We start from the raw sequence: 22,824 nt of genomic DNA, 5'->3' as shown, positions 1-22,824 counted from the left end.
CAGTCAGTATCTGGTGTGGCCATCAGCTGCATTAAGTACTGCAGTGCATCTCCTCCTCATGGACTGCACCAGATTTGCCAGTTATTGCTGTGAAATGTTACCCCACTCTTCTACCAAGGCACCTGCAAGTTCCCGGACATTTCTGGGGGGAATGGCCCTAGCCCTCACCCTCCGATCCAACAGGTCCCAGATGTGCTCAATGGGATTGAGATCTGGGCTCTTCGCTGGCCATGACAGAACACTGACATTACTGTCCTGCAGGAAATCACGCACAGAACGAGCAGTATGGCTGATGGCATTGTCATGCTGGGGGGTCATGTCAGGATGAGCCTGCAGGAGGGGTACCACATGAGGGAGGAGGATGTCTTCCCAATAACGCACAGCGTTGAGATGGCCTGCAATGACAACAAGCTCAGTCCGATGATGCTGTGACACACCGCCCCAGACCATGACAGACCTTCCACCTCCAAATCGATCCCTCTCCAGAGTACAGGCCTCGTGTAATGCTCATTCCTTCGACGATAAACGCGAATCCGACCATCACCCCTGGTGAGACAAAACCGTGACTTGTCAGTGAAGAGCACTTTTTTGCCAGTCCTGTCTGGTCCAGCGATGGTGGGTTTGCGCCCATAGGTGACGTTGTTGCCAATGATGTCTGGTGAGGACCTGCCTTACAACAGGCCTAAAAGCCCCCAGTCCAGCCTCTCTCAGCCTATTGCAGACAGTCTGAGCACTGATGGAGGGATTGTGCGTTCCTGGTGTTACTCGGGCAGTTGTTGTTGCCATCCTGTACCTGTCCCGCAGGTGTGATGTTCAGATGTACCGATCCTATGCAGGTGTTGTTACACATGGTCTGCCACTGCGAGGACAAATAGCTGTCCGTCCTGTCTCCCTGTAGTGCTGTCTTAGGCGTCTCACAGTACGGACATTGCAATTTATTTCCCTGGCCACATCTGCAGTCCTCATGCCTCCTTGCAGCATGCCTATGCCACATTCATGCAGATGAGCAGGGACCCTGGGCATCTTTCTTTTGGTGTTTCTCAGACTCAGGAGAAAGGCCTCTTTAGTGTCCAAAGTTTTTATAACTGTGACCTTAATTGCCTCCCGTTCGTTCTGCAGGTGCATGGTCATTGTTTATGGTTCATTGAACAAGCATAGGAAACAGTGTTTAAACCCTTTACAATGAAGATCTGTGAAGTTATTTGGACTTTATGAATTATCTTTGAAAGACAGGGTTCTGAAAAAGGGGACGTTTCTTTTTTTCCGAGTTTGTATTGCTTGCCTGTATGATCTAAGCTTTTACAGAACACAACCCGAAATTGACACTAGAATATGCAGGAGACCCGACTTGGAAAAGTTATATCCTGTGTGTTCATATTCACTCAATTGTAGGTCCCACTGGCTGACCAGGCACAATGACATGAACACACATTCTAATGGTGGAAGAGGTCCTTAGCGGAGTGTGTTATGTTAAAATGTATTATGAATTGTATTAATGTTTAAGGACTCTTGGAAGGTTAGTCCAAATGAGGACTAAAAGAGATCCTAATGAAATGTATACCCATTTGAAGAGAAAAAAAGTTCTTAATTTGTTTAATAAGATTAGATTTTCTCAGAGGACCCCACACTATAGCCTTCATGGCACATGAGGTATATTAGTGATTTCCCTGTTACCACACAGTCAGTCAATCACTGATTCAAGCACCACTCCACCACCTCCAATGGGCAATACATGTTAAACCTAAATAGACCCACATGGATATGTAGCTTTATTATTCACTACGTTCCTTGAATACATGAGTCACTGACACCCAGTCGTTATGTGTTGATTTGTCATGTTTAGTCATCAAGGCCTTTTTTGCCCCTCTCTCTCTAGCCATAGCGGTTATTCTTAATAGCTGCTTTTGCTGTGCCATATTTTTGATAACGTGTTTGACCAAACTCCAGATCGATCAATATGCTTAACAAAAATATAAACTTAACATGCAACAATTTCAAAATGTTTACTTAGTTACAGTTCATAGAAGGAAATCATTCAACTTAAATAAATTGACCCCCAAACGATCCTACAGGTGAAGAAGCCGGATGTGGAGATCCTGGCCTTACGTGGTTACATGGTCTGCGGTTGAAAGGCTGGTTGGACGTACTGCCAAATTCTTTAAAACAGAGGTGGCTTATGGTAGAGAAATTAACATTAAATTATCTGGCAACAGCTCTGTTGGACATTCCTGCAGTCAGCATGCCAATTGCATGTTTCCTCAACTTGAGACATCTGTGGCATTGTGGTGTGTGACAAAACTGCACATTTTAGTGTGGACTTTTACTGCCCCCAGCACAAAGTGCACCTGTGTCATAATCATGCTATTTAATCAGCTTCTTGATATGCCACACCTGTCAGGTGGAGGAATTATCTTAGCAAATGAGAAATGCTCACTACCAGGGATGTAAACAAAATTGTGTGCACAATGAGAGAAATAAGCTTTTTGTGCATATCGAACATTTCTGGGATCTTTTATTTTAGCTCATGAAACATGTTGCGTTTATATTTTTGATATAAACAATACCCCCACAATTTCCCCTCATTCTAACATACTTGGCTGCTACACGAGATGCAACATTTTTGCTGATGTAGCAGCTCCAACAGATTTAAGGCTCTTCGTCTCCCCCTGTAGCAGCTGGGCGGAATAACATCAAAGATATATCATTACTCATTCATCTTGGTGATCAAATCAGACTGCCATAACTGTAGATAGACCATTTAATGAATTTACATCAAATATACAGAGAAATTGACAACAAAAAGCATAATTATTTCTGATGCCTGTGTACAATTATTGCAGAACAAACTTTAACATTATTTGTTAACAAAGGATTATCGTTTGCTGTGAGATGAAGTCATGGGCTTCATATCAGAACCAGGTTCCTTGTTCTGGAGTAAGCAGCCAGGCACAACCTGCCCAGGTTAAAATGTTAAATAACTGTCATTGTTTATGGTTTATTTCTTTTCACAATTCATCCACAAAGGGTGTGTTGGCGAGCTGTCCACTAGCTGCCATCGATTTCTTGCCGTCCACAAACTTTCTCGCAGCCTGGAAAAACAAAATAATACACTTATCACATTGTCCCTTATTCCCCTTCTGTGTCCCCAGCTGATCTGCTATAAATAAAATGTAAATGTAGGATGCACACAGAAATCAGTCTTAAAAAATGTTATTCATATATTTATTTTTTTCCCCTTAATTTTTTTACTTGGAGAATGGCATTCCGATCACTTTACCCAAACATTATTATTTTATAGGACAGATGGAGGTATAGTTTGGAAGATAGACAGAGGGAGAGGAAGGATTTAGGGGCACATACAGACAGCAATCCCCATAGCCAAGGGGGCAATATATTCACCATAAATATTCACAGGCATACAAGGAGTGTACAAAACATTAGGAACCCCTGTTCTTTCCATGATAGACTGAGCAGGTGAAAGCAATGATCCCTTATTTATGTCACCTGTTAAATCCACTTCAAATCAGTGTATATGAAGGAAAGGAGACAGATTAAAGAAGGATGATTAAGTTTTGAGACATGGATTGTGTATGCGTGCCATTCAGAGGGTGAATCGGCAAGACAAAATATTTAAGAACCTTTGAGCAGGATATGGTAGTAGGTGCCAGGCACACCAATTTAAGTGTCAAGAACTGAAACGCTGCTGTGTTTTTCAACACTCAACAGTTTCCCGTGTGTATCAAGAATGGCCCACCACCCAAAGGACATCCAGCTAATTGACACAACTGTGGGAAGCATTGGAGTCAACATGGTCCAGCATCCCTGTGGAATGCTTTCAACACCTAGTGGAGTCCATGTCCGATGAATTGAAGCTGTTCTGAGGGCAAAGGGGGGTGCAACTCAATATTAGGAAGGTGTTCCTAATGTTTTACACACTTAGTGTATATCGAATGTGAATAGATAGTTGAAGTTGGAAGTTTACATACACATTAGTAAAATACATTTAAATTCAGTTTCACAATTCCTGACATTCAATCCTAGTAAAAATTCCCTGTCTTAGGTCAGTTAGGATCACCCCCTTTATTTTAAGAATGTGAAATGTCAGAATAATAGAGAGAATTATTTATTTCAGTTTTTATTTCTTTCATCACATTCCCAGTGGGTCAGAAGTTTACATACACAATTAGTATTTGGTAGTATTGCCTTTAAATTGTTTAACTTTGGTCAAACGTTTCGGGTTGCCTTCCACAAGCTTCCCACAATAAGTTGGGTAAATTTTGGCCCATTCCTCCTGACAGAGCTGATGTAACGGAGTCAGGTTTGTAGACAAGCTCGCTAGCACACGCTTTTTCAGTTCTGCCCACAAATGTTCTATAGGATTGAGGTCAGGGCTTTGTGATGGCCATTCCAATACCTTGACTTGGTAGTCCGTAAACCATTTTGCCACAACTTTAGAAGTATGCTTGGGATCATTGTCCATTCTGAAGACCCATTTGCAACAGAGCTTTAACTTCCTGACTGATGTCTTGAGATGTTGCTTCAATGTATCCACATAATTTTCCATCCTCATGATGCCATCTATTTTGCGAAGAGCACCAGTCCCTCCTGCAACAAAGAACCCCCACAAAATAATTCTGCCACCCCCGTGTTTCACGGTTGGGATGGTGTTCTTTGGCTTGCAAGTCACCCCCTTTTTCCTCCAAACATAATGATGGTCATTATGGCCAAACAGTTCTATTTTTGTTTTATCAGACCAGAGGACATTTCTCAAAAAAGTATGATCTTTGTCCCCATGTGCAGATGCAAACTGTAGTCTGGATTTTTTATGGTGGTTTTGGAGCAGTGGCTTCTTCCTTGCTGAGCGACCTTTCAGGTTATGTTGATATAGGACTCGTTTTACTGTGCATATAGATACTTTTGTACTTGTTTTCTGCAGCATCTTCAAAATGACCTTTACTGTTGTTCTGGGATTGATTTTCACTTTTTGCACCAAAGTATGTTCATCTCTAGGAGACAGAACGCATCTCCTTCCTGAGCGGTATGACGACTGCGTGGTCCCATGTTGTTTATACTTGCGTACTATTGTTTGTATAGATGAACGTGGTACATTCAGGCGTTTGGAAATTACTCCCAAGGATGAACCAGACTTGTGGAGGTCTACAATTTATTTTCTGAGGTTTTGGCTGATGTCTTGATTTTCCCATGATGTCAAGCAAAGAGGCACTGAGTTTGAAGGTAGGCCTTGAAATACATCCACAGGTACACCTCCAATTGACTCAAATGATGTCAATTAGCCTATCAGAAGCTTCTAAAGCCATGCCATGACTTTGTCATGCACAAAGTAGATGTCCTAACAGACTTGCCAAAACTATAGTTTGTTAACAAGAAATTTGTGGAGTGGTTGAAAAATGAGTTTTAATGACCCCAACTTAAGTGTATGTAAACTTCGAGAACAGTTTGTGCCTGTAGTGAATGTTAGCAGTAGCCCTAGCAGTAGTGAATGTTGAAGTATACTCACGTTGACGACGTCTGCGTGGCTGACAGAGTCGATGCTCTGGGTAACTGTCTCTGGTGAGTGGTAGGCTCCGCTGGACAGAGCCTGGGCCCCCATCTCCTCCAGCAGGCCCTCGGAACTCTCCATGGACATCAGGTACTCGGCTTTCAACTGTTTCCTACCAGGTAAGAGGGGGGAAAGGGTCAAAGGTCAAATCAGGGCAAGAAGGTATTATAGGCCATCAATGTAAATAAGAATTTGTTTTTAACTGACTGGCTTGGTTAAAGGTTAAATAAAAATAACCAAAGAGACAGCACCAAGTTATGTCCACTTAATGAGCCATGTTGTTTAGTGAACTAACTTTGCTCTGGTGACATCGTCCTCGGACACGCCTCCCTTCGCAACCCCTGTCACCTGGGCGATGGCAGCTTTGATCACCTGTACAGAGGGACAGTCACTTATCAACATATCAGGTTCTAACAAGTTCTTATGTTACTACTGCATTATAGTGTGCTCACCTCTCCTGCGGAGTCGGCTTGGGCGATGGAGTAGACTCCAAAGAGTCCAGAGTCAGCGTATGTGGCATTGAAGGCTGTGGCCTGAATAGGAGAAAGAGAAATAAGCATTAGATTAACTTCTGTACACAAGATAGTCCAAGATCATTGTGCTTTCTAACCTCTAAACCTTTTATTTTTCTCTGTGCGTAATTTAGACAATCATACAATGAAAACTACAGTTATGTAGAATTTCAACTATGTAGAATATCGATTTCTATTGTAGTGACCACAACCAACAACACAGGAATAACTGTAGCAACAAACGGTGAAGTTACTCACATCGAAGGGCTGTGTAGTTGCCTTGGCGATGCCCTGGCTCAGTTTGCTGGTGACGTTGGAGCCTCTCTTTACATGTGGCCCGGCTCCCAGAACCCTTTGCAGCACACTAAAGGCATTGGCCTCTGCTGATCCAGTCACACCGCCCTCACTGGCGATCAGAGAGTGGACCAGACCGGCCCCGTTCTGCACCCGCAGCTCACCTGCAGGGACACACAGTCACACACGGTTAACCACCATCAGGGTACGAACACACAACCCATCTTGGCTCACACACTGGGGTTGACTGAATCAGTGGCCCAGACTAGAGCTCAGCAGTTAGGCGTGCATTGCTTCTAAGGCTCTCTATGGGTCTTACCTCCACGGTATACAGCCTTGGCCCCAGCAACTCCAGCCCCACTGCGGACACGGAACAACTGCTCTCCTACCTGCCTCAGCACTGAGTGATTCACACCTGGGGAGAGACGGCACAGATAGGGGTTATGTCACTGGAAGACACACCAGAGAGCCAGCAGGAGACACACACACACAGGTGGACTGTCATCACATAGACATCACATGCCCTCAGTTCAGTGTTTCACACAGGGGTACATACTAGGGCCGGGAATTGCCAGGGACCTCACGATATTATCACCATACTTAGGTGCTGAAGCGATATGTAGTGTCGTTCCATATGTATTGCAATTCGATACTGTGATTTTATTTCGATTCAATATATATTTTGCTCCCCATATGTCTGCTGCCGAGGGATAAGGGAGAGCCATGAGAAAATTACTTTTGATCAGTAAGGGAAATATACTACATGGCTAAAAGTATGTGGACACCCCTTCAACTTAGTAGATTCGGCTACTTCAGCCACACCCGTTGCTGACAGGTGTAAAAATCGAGCACACGGCCATACAATCTCCATAGACAAACATTGGCAGTAGAATGGCCTGTACTGAAGAGCTCAGTGACTTTCAACGTGGCACCGTCATAGGATGCCACCTTTCCAACAAGTCAGTTTCTCAAATTTCTGCCTTGCTAGTGCTGCCCCAGTCAACTGTAAGTGCTGTTATTGTGAAGTGGAAACGTCTCGGAGCAACAACAGCTCAGCCGCGAAGTGCTAGGCCACACAAGCTCACGAAACGGGACTGCCAAGTGCTGAAGCTCGTAAAAATTGTATGTCCTCGGGTTGTAACACTCACTACCGAGTTCCAAACTGCCTCTGGAAGCAACATCAACACAATAACTGCTCACCAGGAGCTTCATGAAATGTGTTTCCATGGCCAAGCAGCCTTACACAAGCTTAAGTTCATGCGTTGGCTGGAGTGGTGTAAAGCTTGCCGCCATTGGACTCTGGAGCAATGGAAACGTGTTATCTGGAGTGATGAATCGCGCTTCACCATCTGGCAGTCCGACAGACAAATCTGGGTTTGGAGGATGCCAGGAGAACACTACCTGCCCCAATGCATAGTATCAACTGTAAAGTTTGATGGAGGAGGAATAATGGTATGGGGCCGTTTTTCATGGTTCGGGCACCTTAGTTCCAGTGAAGGGAAATCTTAACGCTACAGCATACAATGACATTCCAAACGATTCTGTGCTTCCAACTTTGTGGTAACAGTTTGGGGAAGGCCCTTTCCTGTTTTAGCATGACAATGGCAACATGCACAAAGCGAGGCCCATAAAGAAATAGTTTGTTGAGATCGGTGTGGAAGAACTTGAATGGCCTGCACAGAGCCCTGACCTCAACCCCATCGAATACATTTGGGATGACTTGGAACGCCAACTGTGAGCCAGGCCTAATCGCCCAACATCAGTGCCCGACCTCACGAATGCTCATGTGGCTTAATGGAAGCAAGTCCACGCAGCAATGTTTCAACATCTAGTGGAAAGCCTTCCCAGAAGAGTGGAGGCTGTTATAGCAGCAAAGGGGGGACCAACTCCATATTATTAAGCATGATTCTGGAATGAGATGTTCGACAGGTAGTGTAAGTGCTGAAAACAAATTGGCTCCCTATTTAAAAAGAAGAGGGAGAACAGGTTTTGGGGCAGGTACAGCCAACTAGCGCAAAAACATTATTGCGATATTATCAAAACCATACGATATCGTCAAAAATAATCTCAATATGTAACTAGCAATTTATTTCCTATCACTTGTACATACCAGAGAGCAGTCATGTCACACACACAAAGTGCGTCATACTGGAGCAGAATAGCTGACCTCTACTCCACATATCTTTAGACAGCCTTTAACGCTAAGGTTTGGACAGAGGCCAAAGGAAATGTGATGTGTACACAGTACGTACGCACACACACACACACACACAGGAGAGTGTGTTTACGTCAGCCTAATTCAAAGGATATGACCCTTATTGTGACCAAATCAATAGGGTTGTTCCGATTCCCTACCCTTCTTCCTGAAGTGTGCACTTGCTCAATATCCCCTCAAGGATTTAAAAGTAATACATTGGCTAGAGTGAGTTTCCAACATATTCCTTTTCAATCCATGAGGGTCTGCACACTTCAGGGAAAAGGTAGGGCAAGGAATCAGAAAAGCCCCGGAGACATGCTGAAGGAGCTGCAACATGTTAAAAGGAGAACCCAGGGTGCCATTGGATCAAAAAGACTAACAGCCAGACACACTCACCTAGTCCTACAAGAGCCATTCTGGCACTGGTGAAATTGTTCTGGACAAAGGACTGCAGCTAAGGGGAATAAGTAAGTAGGAGAGAGTTTAAGAGAGAGCTAAGTTGTGACAAACACAAGGTAGCACTATAGTGAACAACACAGCTATTAACACAGTCTTACCTGTTCACCACTGACTTTGCCAACCATGTAGTCAGGACAGTACAGGGAGTTGGATAGAGCGTTTTTGTAAGCAGCTTCATGCAACTTCTCAATGACACCTTCAGAGAAATAAACCCCATAACAAAAGACTTCAGTCAGTGTGTTGGCAAGGAGAACTAATAACAGGATGCTAGAAAAATGACTATAGACAAAAAATTAAATAATCGGCAGCATACAAATATATACTAAACCAAAATGCTACTGGTAATTGAATAAAACATATTAATTCAACAAGGAGCAATCGTGCTGGACAAGTAAAGTGAATTAAGGGGAAGTGTTGCTGACCTATTTGTGAACACTGGTGGGCCAGGGCCCGGTCTACCTTGACCCTGGAGGTCAGGTCGTCCACCTCCCATGGCCGGAACTCTGGGGTCATGGTCACGTTGATCAGGTACTCCATCACTGTGTCTCTGAGGAGAAGGATGGACGTTGGATGGGCAGACAAACATATGGACACACATGGACAATGCAACAGTTGTAACTCTCAACATACAGTGGCAAGAAAATGTATGTGAACCCTCTGGAAATACCTGGATTTCTGCATAAATTGGTCATCAAATTTGATCTGATCTTCATCTAAGTCACAACAATAGACAAACACAGTCTGCTTAAACTAATAACACAAACAATTAGAAGTTGTCATGTCTTTATTGAACACACTGTGTAAACATTCACAGTGCAGGGTGGGAAAAGTATGTGAACCCTTGGATTTAATAACTGGTTGACCCTCCTTTGGCAGCAATAACCTCAAACAAACATTTTCTGTACAGTCATGGCCAAAAGTTGAGAATGACACAAATATTAATTTTAACAAAGTCTGCTGCCTCAGTTTGTATGATGGCAATTTGCATAAACTCCAAAATGTTATGAAGAGTGATAAGATGAATTGCAATTAATTGCAAAGTCCCTCTTTGCCATGCAAATGAACTGAATCCCCCCAAAACATTTCCACCTCATTTCAGCCCTGCCACAAAAGGACCAGCTGACATGTCAGTGATTCTCTCGTTAACACAGGTGTGAGTGTTGACGAGGACAAGGCTGGAGATCACTCTGTCATGCTGATTGAGTTTGAATAACAGACTGGAAGCTTCAAAAGGAGGGTGGTGCTTGGAATCATTGTTCTTCCTCTGTCAACCATGGTTACCTCCAAGGAAACACGTGCTGTCATCATAGCTTTGCACAAAAAGGGCTTCACGGCAAGGATATTGCAGCTAGTAAGATTGCACCGAAATCAACTATTTATCGGATCATCAAGAACTTCAAGGAGAGCGGTTCAATTGTTGTGAAGAAGGCTTCAGGGCACCCAAGAAAGTCCAGCAAACGCCAGGACCGTCTCCTAAAGTTGATTCAGCTGTGGGATCAGGGCACCACCAGTACAGAGCTTGCTCAGGAATGGCAGCAGGCAGGTGTGAGTGCATCTGCACGCACAGTGAGGCGAAGACTTTTGGAGGGTGGCCTGGTGTCAAGAAGGGCAGCAAAGAAGCCACTTCTCTCCAGGAAAAACATCAGGGACAGACTGATATTCTGCAAAAGGAACAGGGATTGAACTGCTGAGGACTTGGGTAAAGTCATTTTCTCTGATGAATCCCCTTTCCGATTGTTTGGGGCATCCGGGAAAAAGCTTGTCCGGAGAAGACAAGGCGAGCGCTAACATCAGTCCTGTGTCATGCCAACAGTAAAGCATCCTGAGACCATTCATGTGTGGGGTTGCTTCTCAGCCAAGGAAGTGGGCTCACTCACAATTTTGCCTAAGAAAACAGCCATGAATAAAGAATGGTACCAACACATCCCCCGAGGGCAACTTCTCCCAACCATCCAGGAACAGTTTGGTGACGAACAATGCCTTTTCCAGCATGATGGAGCACCTGGTCATAAGGCAAAAGTGATAACTAAGTGGCTCGGGGAACAAAACATCGATATTTTGGGTCCATGGCCAGGAAACTCCCCATATCTTAATCCCTCAAGAGGCGGATGGACAAACAAAAACCCACAAATTCTGACAAAGTCCAAGCATTGATTATGCAAGAATGGGCTGCCATCAGTCAGGATGTGGCCAATCTATTGTTGATTTACTTCTGTGTTTTGGGTCGTTGTCCTGTTGCATCACCCAACTTCTGTTGAGCTTCAGTTGGCCGACAGATAGCCTAATCTCCTGCAAAATGTCTTGATAAACTTGGGAATTCATTTTTCCATCGATGATAGCAAGCTGTCCAGGCCCTGAGGCAGCAAAGCAGCCTCAAACCATGATGCTCCCTCCACCATACTTTACAGTTGGGATGAGGTTTTGGTGTTGGTGTGCTGTGCCTTTTTTTCTCCAAAGTGTTGTGTGTTCCTTCCAAACAACTCAACTGTAGTTTCATCTGTCCAAAGAATAATTTGCCAGTAGCGCTGTAGAACATCCAGGTGCACTTTTGCAAACTTCAGATGTGCAGCAGTGTGTTTTTGGACAGCAGTGGCTTCTTCCGTGGTTTCCTCCCATGAACACCATTCTTGTTTAGTGTTTTATGTATCGTAGCCTCGTCAGAGTTTCTGTAAGTCTTTCGCTGACACTCTAGGATTCTTCTTAATTAACCTCATTGAGCATTCTGCGCTGTGCTCTTGCAGTCATCTTTGCAGGACGGCCACTCCGAGGGAGAGTAACAGTGCTGAACTTTTATAGACAATTTGTCTTACCGTGGACTGATGAACATCAAGGCTTTTAGAGATGCTGGGTTAAAAAAGTTTTATGTAGTCAACCATTTTTCTGAGATCTCTTTTGTTCGAGGCATGGTTCACATCAGGCAATGCTTCTTGTGAAAAGCAAACTCAAATTTTGTGAGTGGTTTTTATAGGGCAAGGTAGCTCTAACCAACATCTCCAATCTCGTCTCATTGATTGGACTCCAGGTTAGCTGACTCCTGACTCCTATTAGCTTTTGGAGAAGTCATTAACCTAGGGGTTCACATTTTTCCACCCTACACTGAATGTTTAATTTATGTATTCAATATATACAAGAACAATACAATAATTTGTGTGTTATTAGTTTAAGCACACTACGTTTGTCTATTGTTGTGACTTAGATGAAGATCAGATCAAATGTGATGACCAATTTATGCAGAAATCCAGGTAATTCCAAAGGTTTCACATACTGTTTCTTGCCACTGTAGATGATGAATCAAGATGATCTCAAGTGGCCCTATGGGAAGCCTCTATGATAAATAGGTAAGAAACACAGGGGCTAATTACACCATGAATCAACCCTGTCCTCGCATACAACGTGTCCGTAATTCAAGTTTCCTCATCCATCAATTCAACACCAAAGTAAACCCACACATTTTGAGGGAGTCTGGCTGCGGTAGTAAGGGTACTTACAAGTGGTCTCTCAAACACTCCACAGAGTAAACCATGGTCTCCCTCGATGACGTTACGCTGCGGACATACAGAAAACAGAAATGTTAGCTACATCCTCCAGACTAGACTAGCTATGATGCACATTGCGTTGCAATGAGGTGAAAATAGGAACATTCTTGTGCTGGGTGTGCAGATTGGCATTTACTGGGATGATTCATGTACTGGAGGCAGCTCTACAGGGTGGTCACCATCTGGCACAGCCAAAAAGTCATAAAATCTGATTTTAAACCTAAACTTAACCATACTGCTAAACTTAAATTGAGACGAAAAAACACATTTTTGTTTTCATAACTTTGTTTACGATATAGCCAATTTTGACTTTGCAGCTGGCCCATCTAGCGGAACACTTAGCTTTGCCCTCAGGACAAGATTCATCCCAATAAATGTCAACCTGCATGTGACTCTGTGCTTCTCTCATCTTGTTCATTCTGCTCTATCCTAAAGCGTGAGCCCCCTGTTGACTCGAGGGCAACTGTATGTGTGTGCATCTATAATGTAGTGAAGCTATAGCTTGTGTGAGGTATGGGTGTTGAAGTTGGTGTTAATGTTTCACTGCCTTCTGACTTGCTGTAAATATACAGAAATGTAGGTGGGGACACAGAAGGAATAAGGGACAAGGAGGGAAGGGGTACACAATACAAGTGTATAACATAATACTAATAATAATATTCCATTTAGCAGATGCTTTTATCCAAAGCGACTTACAGTCATGCGTACATACATTTCACTTATGGTTGGCCCCGAGAATCGAACCCACAACCCTGGCTGTACAAGCACCATGCTCTACCAACTGAGCCATACAGGGTAACAGAGGGTATATTGTAGCATACATTCTGTATGTGGAGATAGGAAACAGAATAATGTATGCTCTGTATGAGGACAAAAATGGGGTTACGGGACAGGGAGGGAGGGGACATAGTGCTGTACCCTCCATACTCACTGACCTCAGACTACCCCCCACTGCCTCCACACCACGACAGATCCTGAACGCAGACGCTCCCTTAGTAGTCTGAAAACAACAACAGTGACAGTGTTCATTAACTTAAGGACTTTAAAAAACAGTGTAGTTGTGATGGAAATTGCCCTTATTGTTGAAGTCATTCACAAGTCAAAGAGATCAATCCATTCATAAAACCACTGGGACTTACCAGGTTGGCTGCCAACCGCAGGACATGACTGACTCCCTGGTTCTCCACAGTCTCATAACGAGTGCCTGCTTTAACAAACACACCCACACTGGACACGGGAGAGTAGTTCTCCAACGACGCAATCACTAGACCGTTGGGCAGCTTGGACACCTAGTAGAGAATACAGGGAGGGAGAGTCATGATGTCACAGCTGGAACACACGTGAGACTGGCAGCATTGTTGTTTTGGAAACTGCAGTGTGTAAGAGAGTAAACATTCCATTCTGTTCAACTGAGGTAAAGTTCTTGTGATCAACTACACAACCAAAAGTTCATTTTCCAATATGGAGGGAAAAATATGGCTACACAGTAAGTAAAAGTGTGTGCATGGTAGTACCTAAAACAAGTCTACACATGAACATAATCACAATGCTTAGCCATAGAGTAGAGCACATCCTCATCCCTGACACGCCATGCAAGGACCCACCAAGAAAAACTCCACACCCCAGTTTGGGCTACAACTAGGGCCCAGAGTTCTTCCTGTGATCCCATGTGAAAACTTATTGGCCTCTATGACATACCTGTACACTCTGGGGGGGCAGGGCCGCCCCAGCCTTCAGGCCAGCCAAGGGCTCAGTGAGGACATCACTCCTCCTGGCTGCATAGCATCGTATCTGGGGAGGGAAATTATAAAAATCATGTCAACAAACACTCACCAGCACTTCCTCAGCTAGGGAATTACAATATGATACACAATTCAGTTCATGTGGAGGGATCTAGATTTCCTTCTGTCCTCAAATGACCCCAGTCAAATGACTTCTAATGACCATCATAACAGGTTTTGTTTAGGAGGATGTTTTGTGATGCGAGCAGCTTCCTCTGGACCTAAAGATGGGAGATGAATTCTGAGCCTGCTCTAGACTAGAGCAGTGGGTATGCTTGATGATATTTAGTCCACTCTGAGGGTAGACTCACTGGGTGCCAGGCCAACCTGAAATATGTAGTATGTTAAGCCGCCTTCTTATTTGTCCTTCCAAGAAGACACATCATACATTGGCTGTAGCACCTTGGTTAAGATGAGGGTGAGGGAAACTCAATTGGTAGTAAGGCTAAATCCTAAAGACCTGATACGATCCAACCCCCAGTCAAACATCTAATGTCAGAAGAGATTATGGTGTCTGCTTGTACAGACAACCCGACAACAATATGAAAGAGAGAAATAGAAGCTACTCATTTTTTTGCAGTATGCAGTCATACAGATAATTTTCCACATTAAAGCATTATGTTATTTCCACAGAAATGACCAAAACAGGTGTCTTCAACCTTTTCTGGCATGAGAGCTACATTAAAAAGTGTAGCAAGCTACTCATTTTTCTCTAGCTTTCAAATAGGCCCATTTTTCTTCTCTTCTCCAGGTTCTTATTGAACTACTTACTCTTGTACACTATGTTTTCTGTTTTATTTTTCCTGGTTTTAGATGTAAGTTTTTCACTTTCAAAAGTATAATTGTTCATAGAAAAACAACGAAATTGGATGTTCTGAGTCCATGTCAACGGTTAAATCACATCAGAAAACATTTTTTTTAGGTATGTAAAAACACATTTATTTGTGTAATTCCCCTTAAATTGCGCATTTGGCCATTTAATTGCGTATCTAGTGAGTGGGGAATGTGCTAGGACCGTGAGATGGCGGAAGCAGAAGTGTCGATTAAAGCGCGTCGAGTACAGTTAGCGTGAAAGATTAGTGGACAACAGTGAAGAATGGAACAAAATGGGCTTAAGTTGTTGTGGAAAATTAGTCTAATGTATCGTTCGTTGTTGAAGTACGTTTTTTGGATAAAGATGTTTATTTTGGAAACCCTTTCGAAGTTACTAGGATGTTGAAGGCGGCGTTGGGAAAAGTGGATGCAGTCAAAGTAACCAGAAGTGGTATGGTGTTGATATTGTGTGTATCTAAAGAGCAAAAGGAGTGTGCATTGTGGCTCGCGAAAATATCGACGCATGAAGTGAACAGCTTTGATTTTCGGAGCAGGGCACCGGTAAAATGTTATTTCTGGCGTCCTATTGGACATTGATAATCATTATGTTGGGCCAAAAATTCCAGGAGTAGTTAATACACGTCGCTAGACACATGGAGAATGCGGAAAATGAACAGTTTATCTGTATTATTGTTTAATTAGTATATACCACCCTAAGATACGCCGTAACAGCGTTCGTCCAAAACCCGATGCAATGCAAGAAGTGTAAAAAGGTTGGCCATGTGTCAAGTCTTTGCAGAAGGAAGGAATCTTATTGAAGAGTCTTAATGTAAAATGTAACTGTCCCTGAGTGCCCTGTTAGGGTGAAAGAGGTTGAGGTGTCAAAGATCAGGGATTTAGTCGGTGAAGAGCTTTGAAGGGGCAAGAGGCCACTGTTCTGAAGAAGATATGGAGGTGGATATGCCACAACCAGTTGCAAACGTTGAATACACTTATTGTGAAAAAGGTGTATTTTGTAGCATTTATAGTCACAGTTATTAATTGTACTGCACAAGTGTCCAAGAAGCTGGACATCATATCTGCAGCCGATAAGTTTTTGGGCCTCCAAGACTTAATGGCAGAAGCACTGCAAGGACTACTGTCACCGGGATATGTCCCACCATCACAGGATCCTTCTGAGCCTGTGTAGGGACCGGCTTCAAACAGAAAAGCTTTAGTTTCATTAACATTTCGTTAGTTTGAATGCAATTTTTTTTTTAATGTATTTTTTACTCCTTCCTTTTTAGAGCCTTATTACCATCAACTTGTAGTGTAGGTGGCAGAATGCACATATAATTGAAGCGAACGCCATTATACCAGAGAAGAAGCACCAAGTTTGCAGTTAACATTTAATTGATGTTTTGGGGAAACTGTCAACCCACAAAATGGTTATATCAACTGGCAACACAGTGTGATGGATAAACGCGCGCACCACACAGACAAACGTAATATTGCTGGAAATTAATAGGCAGATAGCCACTATTGGCTTAAAAAGCCAAACCTAACCAGGAGTTGGATAATGTCAATGTTGCGTTGATTAGATAGTAACTGGGAGCTTGCTGTGTCTGACACTTGATAAATTGCATGTATTTTCAGAATTGTTTGGCGAGCTTCTCGTAGGTGGGCTGCGAGCTAATCGACCTGTTGGAGACCTCTGACCTAAACTAATCTGGAACCTAATATCTGAAAAGCTAAAACTCAGCAAAAAAAAAGAAACATCCCTTTTTCAGGACCCTGTCTTTCAAAGACAATAAGTAAAAATCCAAATAACTTCACAGATCGTCATTGTAAAGGGTTTAAACACAGTTTCCCATGCTTGTTCAATGAACCATAAACAATTAGTGAACATGCGCCTGTGGAATGGTTGTTAAGACAATAACAGCTTACAGACGGTAGGCAATTAAGGTCACAGTTATGAAATCTTAGGACACTAAAGAGGCCTTTCTATTACGTTCATCTGTGTGAACGTGCCTAGGCATGCTGCAAGGAGGCATGAGGACTGCAGATGTGGCCAGGGCAATAAATAGCCATGTCCGTACTGTGAGACGCCTAAGACAGTGCTACAGAGAGACAGGATGGACAGCTGACCGTCCTCACAGTGGCAGACCACGTGTAACAACACCTGCACAGGATCGGTACATACAAACATCACACCTGCGGGACAGGTACAGGATGGCAACAACAACTGCCCGAGTTACACCAGGAACGCACAATCCCTCCATCAGTGCTCAGACTGTCCGCAATAGGTTGAGAGAGGCTGGTTTGAGGGCTTGTAGGCCTGTTGTAAGGCAGGTCCTCACCAGACATCACTGGCGACCACATCACTTATAGGCACAAACCTACCATCGCTGGACCAGACAGGACTGGCAGAAAGTTGCGGTTTTGTCTCACCAGGGGTGATGGTCGGATCCGCGTTTATCGTTGAAGGAATGAGTGTTACACCGAGGCCTGTACTCTGGAGTGGCATCGACTTGGAGGTGGAGAGTCGGTCATGGTCTGGGGCAGTGTGTCACAGCATCATCAGACTGAGCTTCTTGTTATTGCAGGCAATCTCACCGCTGTGCATTACAGGGATGACATCCTCCTCCCTCATGTGGTACCCCTCCTGCAGGCTCATCCTGACATGACCCTCCAGCGTGACAATGCCACCAGCCATACTGCTCGTTCTGTGCATGATTTCCTGCAAGACAGGAATGTCAGTGTTCTGCCATGGCCAGCGAAGAGCCCGGATCTCAATCCCATTGAGCACGCCTGGGAACTGTTGGATCGGAGGTCGAGGGTGACATCTCACAGCAAGAACTGGCACCAGACATCACTGGCGACCACATCACTTATAGGCACAAACCTACCATCGCTGGTGTCTGGAACTTGTTCAGTTTGTGTCTGTTGTTGAATCTTGTTGTGTAAATTTGTATTAACATATGTTAAGTTTGCCGAAAATAAACAGTTGAAAGTGAGAGGACGTTTCTTTTTTTGCTGAGTTTGTCAGCTAAGCCTATCTGCAGACAGCTGAGCTAGACACCAAACACTTGGCTGCCACTGCGAATTGTCTGTGAGTCGTCTACATTAAAACATCTCAATGCTGATGCTTTGGATGTCAAGCATTAGCAAGTAGCACTGGGAATTCTGCAGCACACTCCAGATATACTAGAATACATTGTTCAAAAACAGGGCAATATCAAAACATTAACTTGTCAAGCTTCCTAGAAATCAACAGTATACTAGATAATACGGGAGAAAGCCGGTGGCTTATTGTCAGAGCTTCGTAGCTAAAGCTGCCAGATACTTAATCCCATCACTACCAATCAAAATTGCAATGAGATTACTTGATCGGTGAATTGAGACATTGACTGTTCCATGGCATGCCACCTGGCTTGGATTGTCAGTGCGGGATTGATCTGAAAAACTAGCAGAACCGCAATGACCTTCAGTGGGTTGAGCTGGATGGAACCACGGGCTACGTGACAGCTAGCAATACAGCCTGCCAGCGATTCGCCAGTAGAGAACATGCCATTGTAAAATGTAGTACATAGCCTCATTTGTAAGTAAGAATGGCTATTATAGGTTCATGAAACCGATAGGATACATTATCTCGGTCAAGATTATAGAAGTAAGCGCGCCTAGCTAACTTTAGCTACGGTAACCGACAGGCTAATTAACCATCCGTTTCCACTAGCCAACCTTGGCAACTTAGCCGGCGAGTCCGCGGGGTGGGTTCCAATTGACGCCCCAACGGAAAGAATGCACGAAACCTCATGATACATCGTTGTAAAATACACTGATAGGATAGAGTAACGAGACTCACGGATAATTTATTTAGAGTTCGGATCCCTTTCATGACTCCAGTTTCTCTCCTTCAGCAGCAGTAAAATACAGATATGGACGCGCTGACGTCCTACCCAGAATGCACTGCTCTTCACAGCCAATCCAAAAATGGTAAAAAGATTCGTCAAGCAATTTAACTTTAAAAGGGCCAATCGGTAGTTGAAACAATACTGATTTGGTAAAAATCTGAGGGTTGAGCCTAGAGAAATGCTACCACTTCAATTCATAGACAGAGCTATGGATGCAAGGACTGACCATCCATGATATCCAAGTTAAAGTTGTAACCATGGTTTGAGACTAGAGGAGGCTGGTGGAAGGAGCAGGCTCATTGTAATGGATGGAATGGAATTAATGGAACGGAGTAAAACATGTGGTTTCCATGTGTTTGATACCGTTCCAGTATTCCATTCCAGCCATTACAATAAGTCCCTCATCCTATAGCTCCTTCCACCAGCCTTCACTGATAGTGTTTGTTTACATTAACCTTGTTTACAACCAATGGAATAATACAAACTAATATTTTGGGTTCTGATGAGGTATGACTAATGACATTATTGTGTACGATAGTTGTATCAATGGGTATATACCATTAATTTATAAGTGCAAAATGTATGTAGCAACTGCAGATTGCCCATTTAACAAGATTAACATTGATCAGATTCAGAAATTGTATGGACAGGCTGATTCGACTGTAATGCATTTTCATATTGTAACTTTTGTCATAAGGGTATGTGTTAAATACACTACAATAAAACAAAACAGTTGTGGTGACTGAAGGAGAAACAGCTCAGCTGAAGAGAGAGGGCAGGTCTGGTGTGATCAACTGGGTTTGTCATCAAACCCACCACAAGACTGTCTTAGCCCACTGAGCTAAAGCCTATGCATTAGCTTGGCGAACAAGTCTTCAGGTCTCATGCAAGGTTAGTCACACAAGTGAGACTGACTGCAAATGGATTTGAACCCATCTGCGCAATACAAGACTGGTATTCTATTCTAAAAGCCTAGGCGGTATTTAATAATGCAAGTCTTTGTGTCTTGCAGCCATTAGCTGTTGGATTTTGAAATTTGAGGTATGGGGATTCTTACTGACTTAAAAAAGACTATGTTCAGATTGTGCACTATCCCTAAATTCATTACAACAGCTCAGTTTCATATCTCGATAGAATACCATTTCTACAGCGTGATTAAAGTCCCTCCTCCCGGGTCGCCAGTAGCTTCCACCATAGACAATCGGCACATAACTAATACCGTGAAGAAAGAGAGAGGTGAAGTTAAGTCAGCCTGGTTAAGTGGAAATGGTACATTGCTAATATTTTGTGGTATCCAGGCTCAGCCATGGAAAATTCTGCAAATGGAAAAGCTTAATGGGAAGAAGATTAAAAGCCATGTACCTGGTGCTTATTCCAGGTTGAGGGGGAGTCATCACTGGGGTCCCAATATATATGTCCACAGCATATGAGATTAGTGCAACCTTAATTGGGGAGGACAGGCTCGTGGTAATGACTGGAGCAGAATAAGTGGAATTTATAAAATACTTCAAACACATTATTTCCATGTGTTTGACTCCATTCCATTCGATCCGTTCCAACCATTATTATGAGCCGTTCTCCCTTCAGCAGCCTCCACTGGTCCACAGATGTGAAGGGAAGCAGAGTGATTAAGGATGGTGTTCTTGGGATTGTACTCATTCTTCTTCCTCCAAACACGGCAAGTGGAGTTCATACCAAAAAGCCCTATTTTTGTCTCATCAGACCACATGACCTTCTCCCATTCCTCCTCTGGATCATCCAGATGGTCATTGGCAAACTTCAAACAGGCCTGGACATGCGCTGGCTTGAGCAGGGGGACCTTGCGTGCACTGCAGGGTTTTAATCAATGACGGCGTAGTGTGTTACTAATGGTTCTCTTTGAGACTGTGGTCCTGGCTCTCTTCAGGTCATTGACCAGGTCCTGCCGTGTAGTTCTGGGCTGATCCCTCACCTTCCTCATGATCATTGATGCCCAACAAGGTGAGATCTTGCATGGAGCCCCAGACCGAGGGTGATTGACCATCATCTTGAACTTCTTCCATTTTCTAATAAATTGTGCCAACAGTTGTTGCCTTCTCACCAAGCTGCTTGCTTATTGTCCTGTAGCCCATCCCAGATCATCCTGCACCTGCCACTGCTCTGCGAGGACCTATGTGTTTGTGCGCTCCAAGCAGGCCCTGGGACGCGCCCAGTCATTGCCACTTCGGTCACCGTCAAGGAGGGCTCGCAGCTTAAGCCCCAGATCCAGTCTACCCAGATGGCCATTGAGAGACTGCTGGTGTGAGCAGAGAGCTCAGGGTGGGGGTTGTAGGGTTAATGGGACACCACCTGCTTTGGTCATATTCAGATTTTTGTAAATGGGACGGACTATGATTTAATGTTGTCCTGCTTTGTTTCATGTCCTGTCAGACTTATGTACAGAATATTCTATTTTGTAGGGCTGTGTCCATTTTGAAATGTTGGGACAGAATAGGTATATCTGAAGCGTTGGAACAAAAATGGCGTAACTTGTTTAACATTACTATGTTGTAAATGTGGTAATTCTATATAGAGTATACTGGACGTCAAACTAAGCATAGTAGAATCATAGCAACTACACTTAGCTTTCCTTATGTTGACCTTTTTCCTTAATTTGGTGCAGTTAAAGGTGGACATGTTCATTCCAGTATTTGTAGTGTTTCATTTGGGAAACATTTGGTGCAGACTTTGGTGCAGTTAAAGGTGGACATGTTCATTCCAGTATTTGTAGTGTTTCATTTGGGAAACATTCCGACATTGGTTTTAAATTATAATTTGATTATCGCCTACACAGTGACTTGCCCAATGTATTTAATGTATAATTATGGAAGACCCTGTTCAAGTTTCAGCATTGTAATCAAAGGAACCTCTATGGGCAGATGGCTACATGTATGTCACTGGAAACCTGGGTAAAAGCCATGTGGTAAAATGGGTTGAGATCCTGGCATCTGTAGAGGGACAAGATTAGGTTGAGATCCTGGCATCTGTAGGGGGACAAGATTAGGTTGAGATCCTGGCATCTGTAGGGGGACAAGATTAGGTTGAGATCCTGGCATCTATAGGGGGACAAGATTAGGTTGAGATCCTGGCATCTATAGGGGGACAAGATTAGGTTGAGATCCTGGCATCTATAGGGGGACAAGATTAGGTTGAGATCCTGGCATCTATAGGGGGAGATCCTGGCATCTAATAATGACAAGATTAGGTAGATCTATAGGGGGATCCTGGCATCTATACGGGCATCTATAGACAAGATTATGGTCCTGGTTGAGATGTGTTGAGATCCTGGCATCTGGGGGACAAGATTAGGGGATTAGGTTGAGATCCTGGCATCTGTATAGGGGACAAGATTAGGTCCTGGCATCTATAGGGGGACCAGATTAGGAGATCCTGGCATCTATAGACAAGATGTGTTGAGATCCTGGCATCTGGGACAGGGGGACTGAGGGGACAAGATTAGGTTGAGATCTATATATAGGGACAAGATTAGGTTGAGATCCTGGCATCTATACGGGGACCATCTATAGGGGGACAAGATTAGGTTGAGATGTGTTGAGATCCTGGCATCTATAGGGGGACCAGATTAGGTTGAGATGTGTTGAGATCCTGGTATCTATAGGGGGACCAGATTAGGTTGAGATGTGTTGAGATCCTGGCATCTGAAGGGGGACGAGGTTAGGTAGAGATCCTGGCATCTATAGGGGGACAAGATTAGCATGCCACTCTAGGTTGAGATGCACCCAGAATAGCCAGATTCAGTA

The 22,824-nt window shown here is 43.7% G+C and overlaps 1 protein-coding gene across 1 annotated transcript; it reads right to left on the bottom strand.

Annotated features, from left to right (window-relative positions):
* Positions 1-2,744: 2,744 nt before the first annotated feature.
* Positions 2,745-19,107, bottom strand: LOC135554622 (cytochrome b-c1 complex subunit 2, mitochondrial). Its single transcript, XM_064987021.1, has 14 exons — positions 18,997-19,107; positions 14,257-14,349; positions 13,698-13,847; positions 13,494-13,558; positions 12,511-12,567; positions 9,445-9,569; positions 9,121-9,218; positions 8,960-9,017; positions 6,686-6,781; positions 6,331-6,530; positions 6,013-6,093; positions 5,856-5,932; positions 5,519-5,672; positions 2,745-3,089 (listed from the first exon to the last, which is right to left on the bottom strand). Exons 1-14 carry the CDS (start codon positions 19,027-19,029, stop codon positions 3,006-3,008), a joined length of 1,371 nt encoding a protein of 456 aa, XP_064843093.1. The 5' UTR covers positions 19,030-19,107; the 3' UTR covers positions 2,745-3,005.
* Positions 19,108-22,824: the final 3,717 nt, after the last annotated feature.

This window comes from Oncorhynchus masou, chromosome 14 (assembly GCF_036934945.1).
Source record: "Oncorhynchus masou masou isolate Uvic2021 chromosome 14, UVic_Omas_1.1, whole genome shotgun sequence".
NCBI classification, from domain to species: domain Eukaryota; kingdom Metazoa; phylum Chordata; class Actinopteri; order Salmoniformes; family Salmonidae; genus Oncorhynchus; species Oncorhynchus masou.
This window is presented reverse-complemented; position numbering and strand designations above follow the sequence as displayed.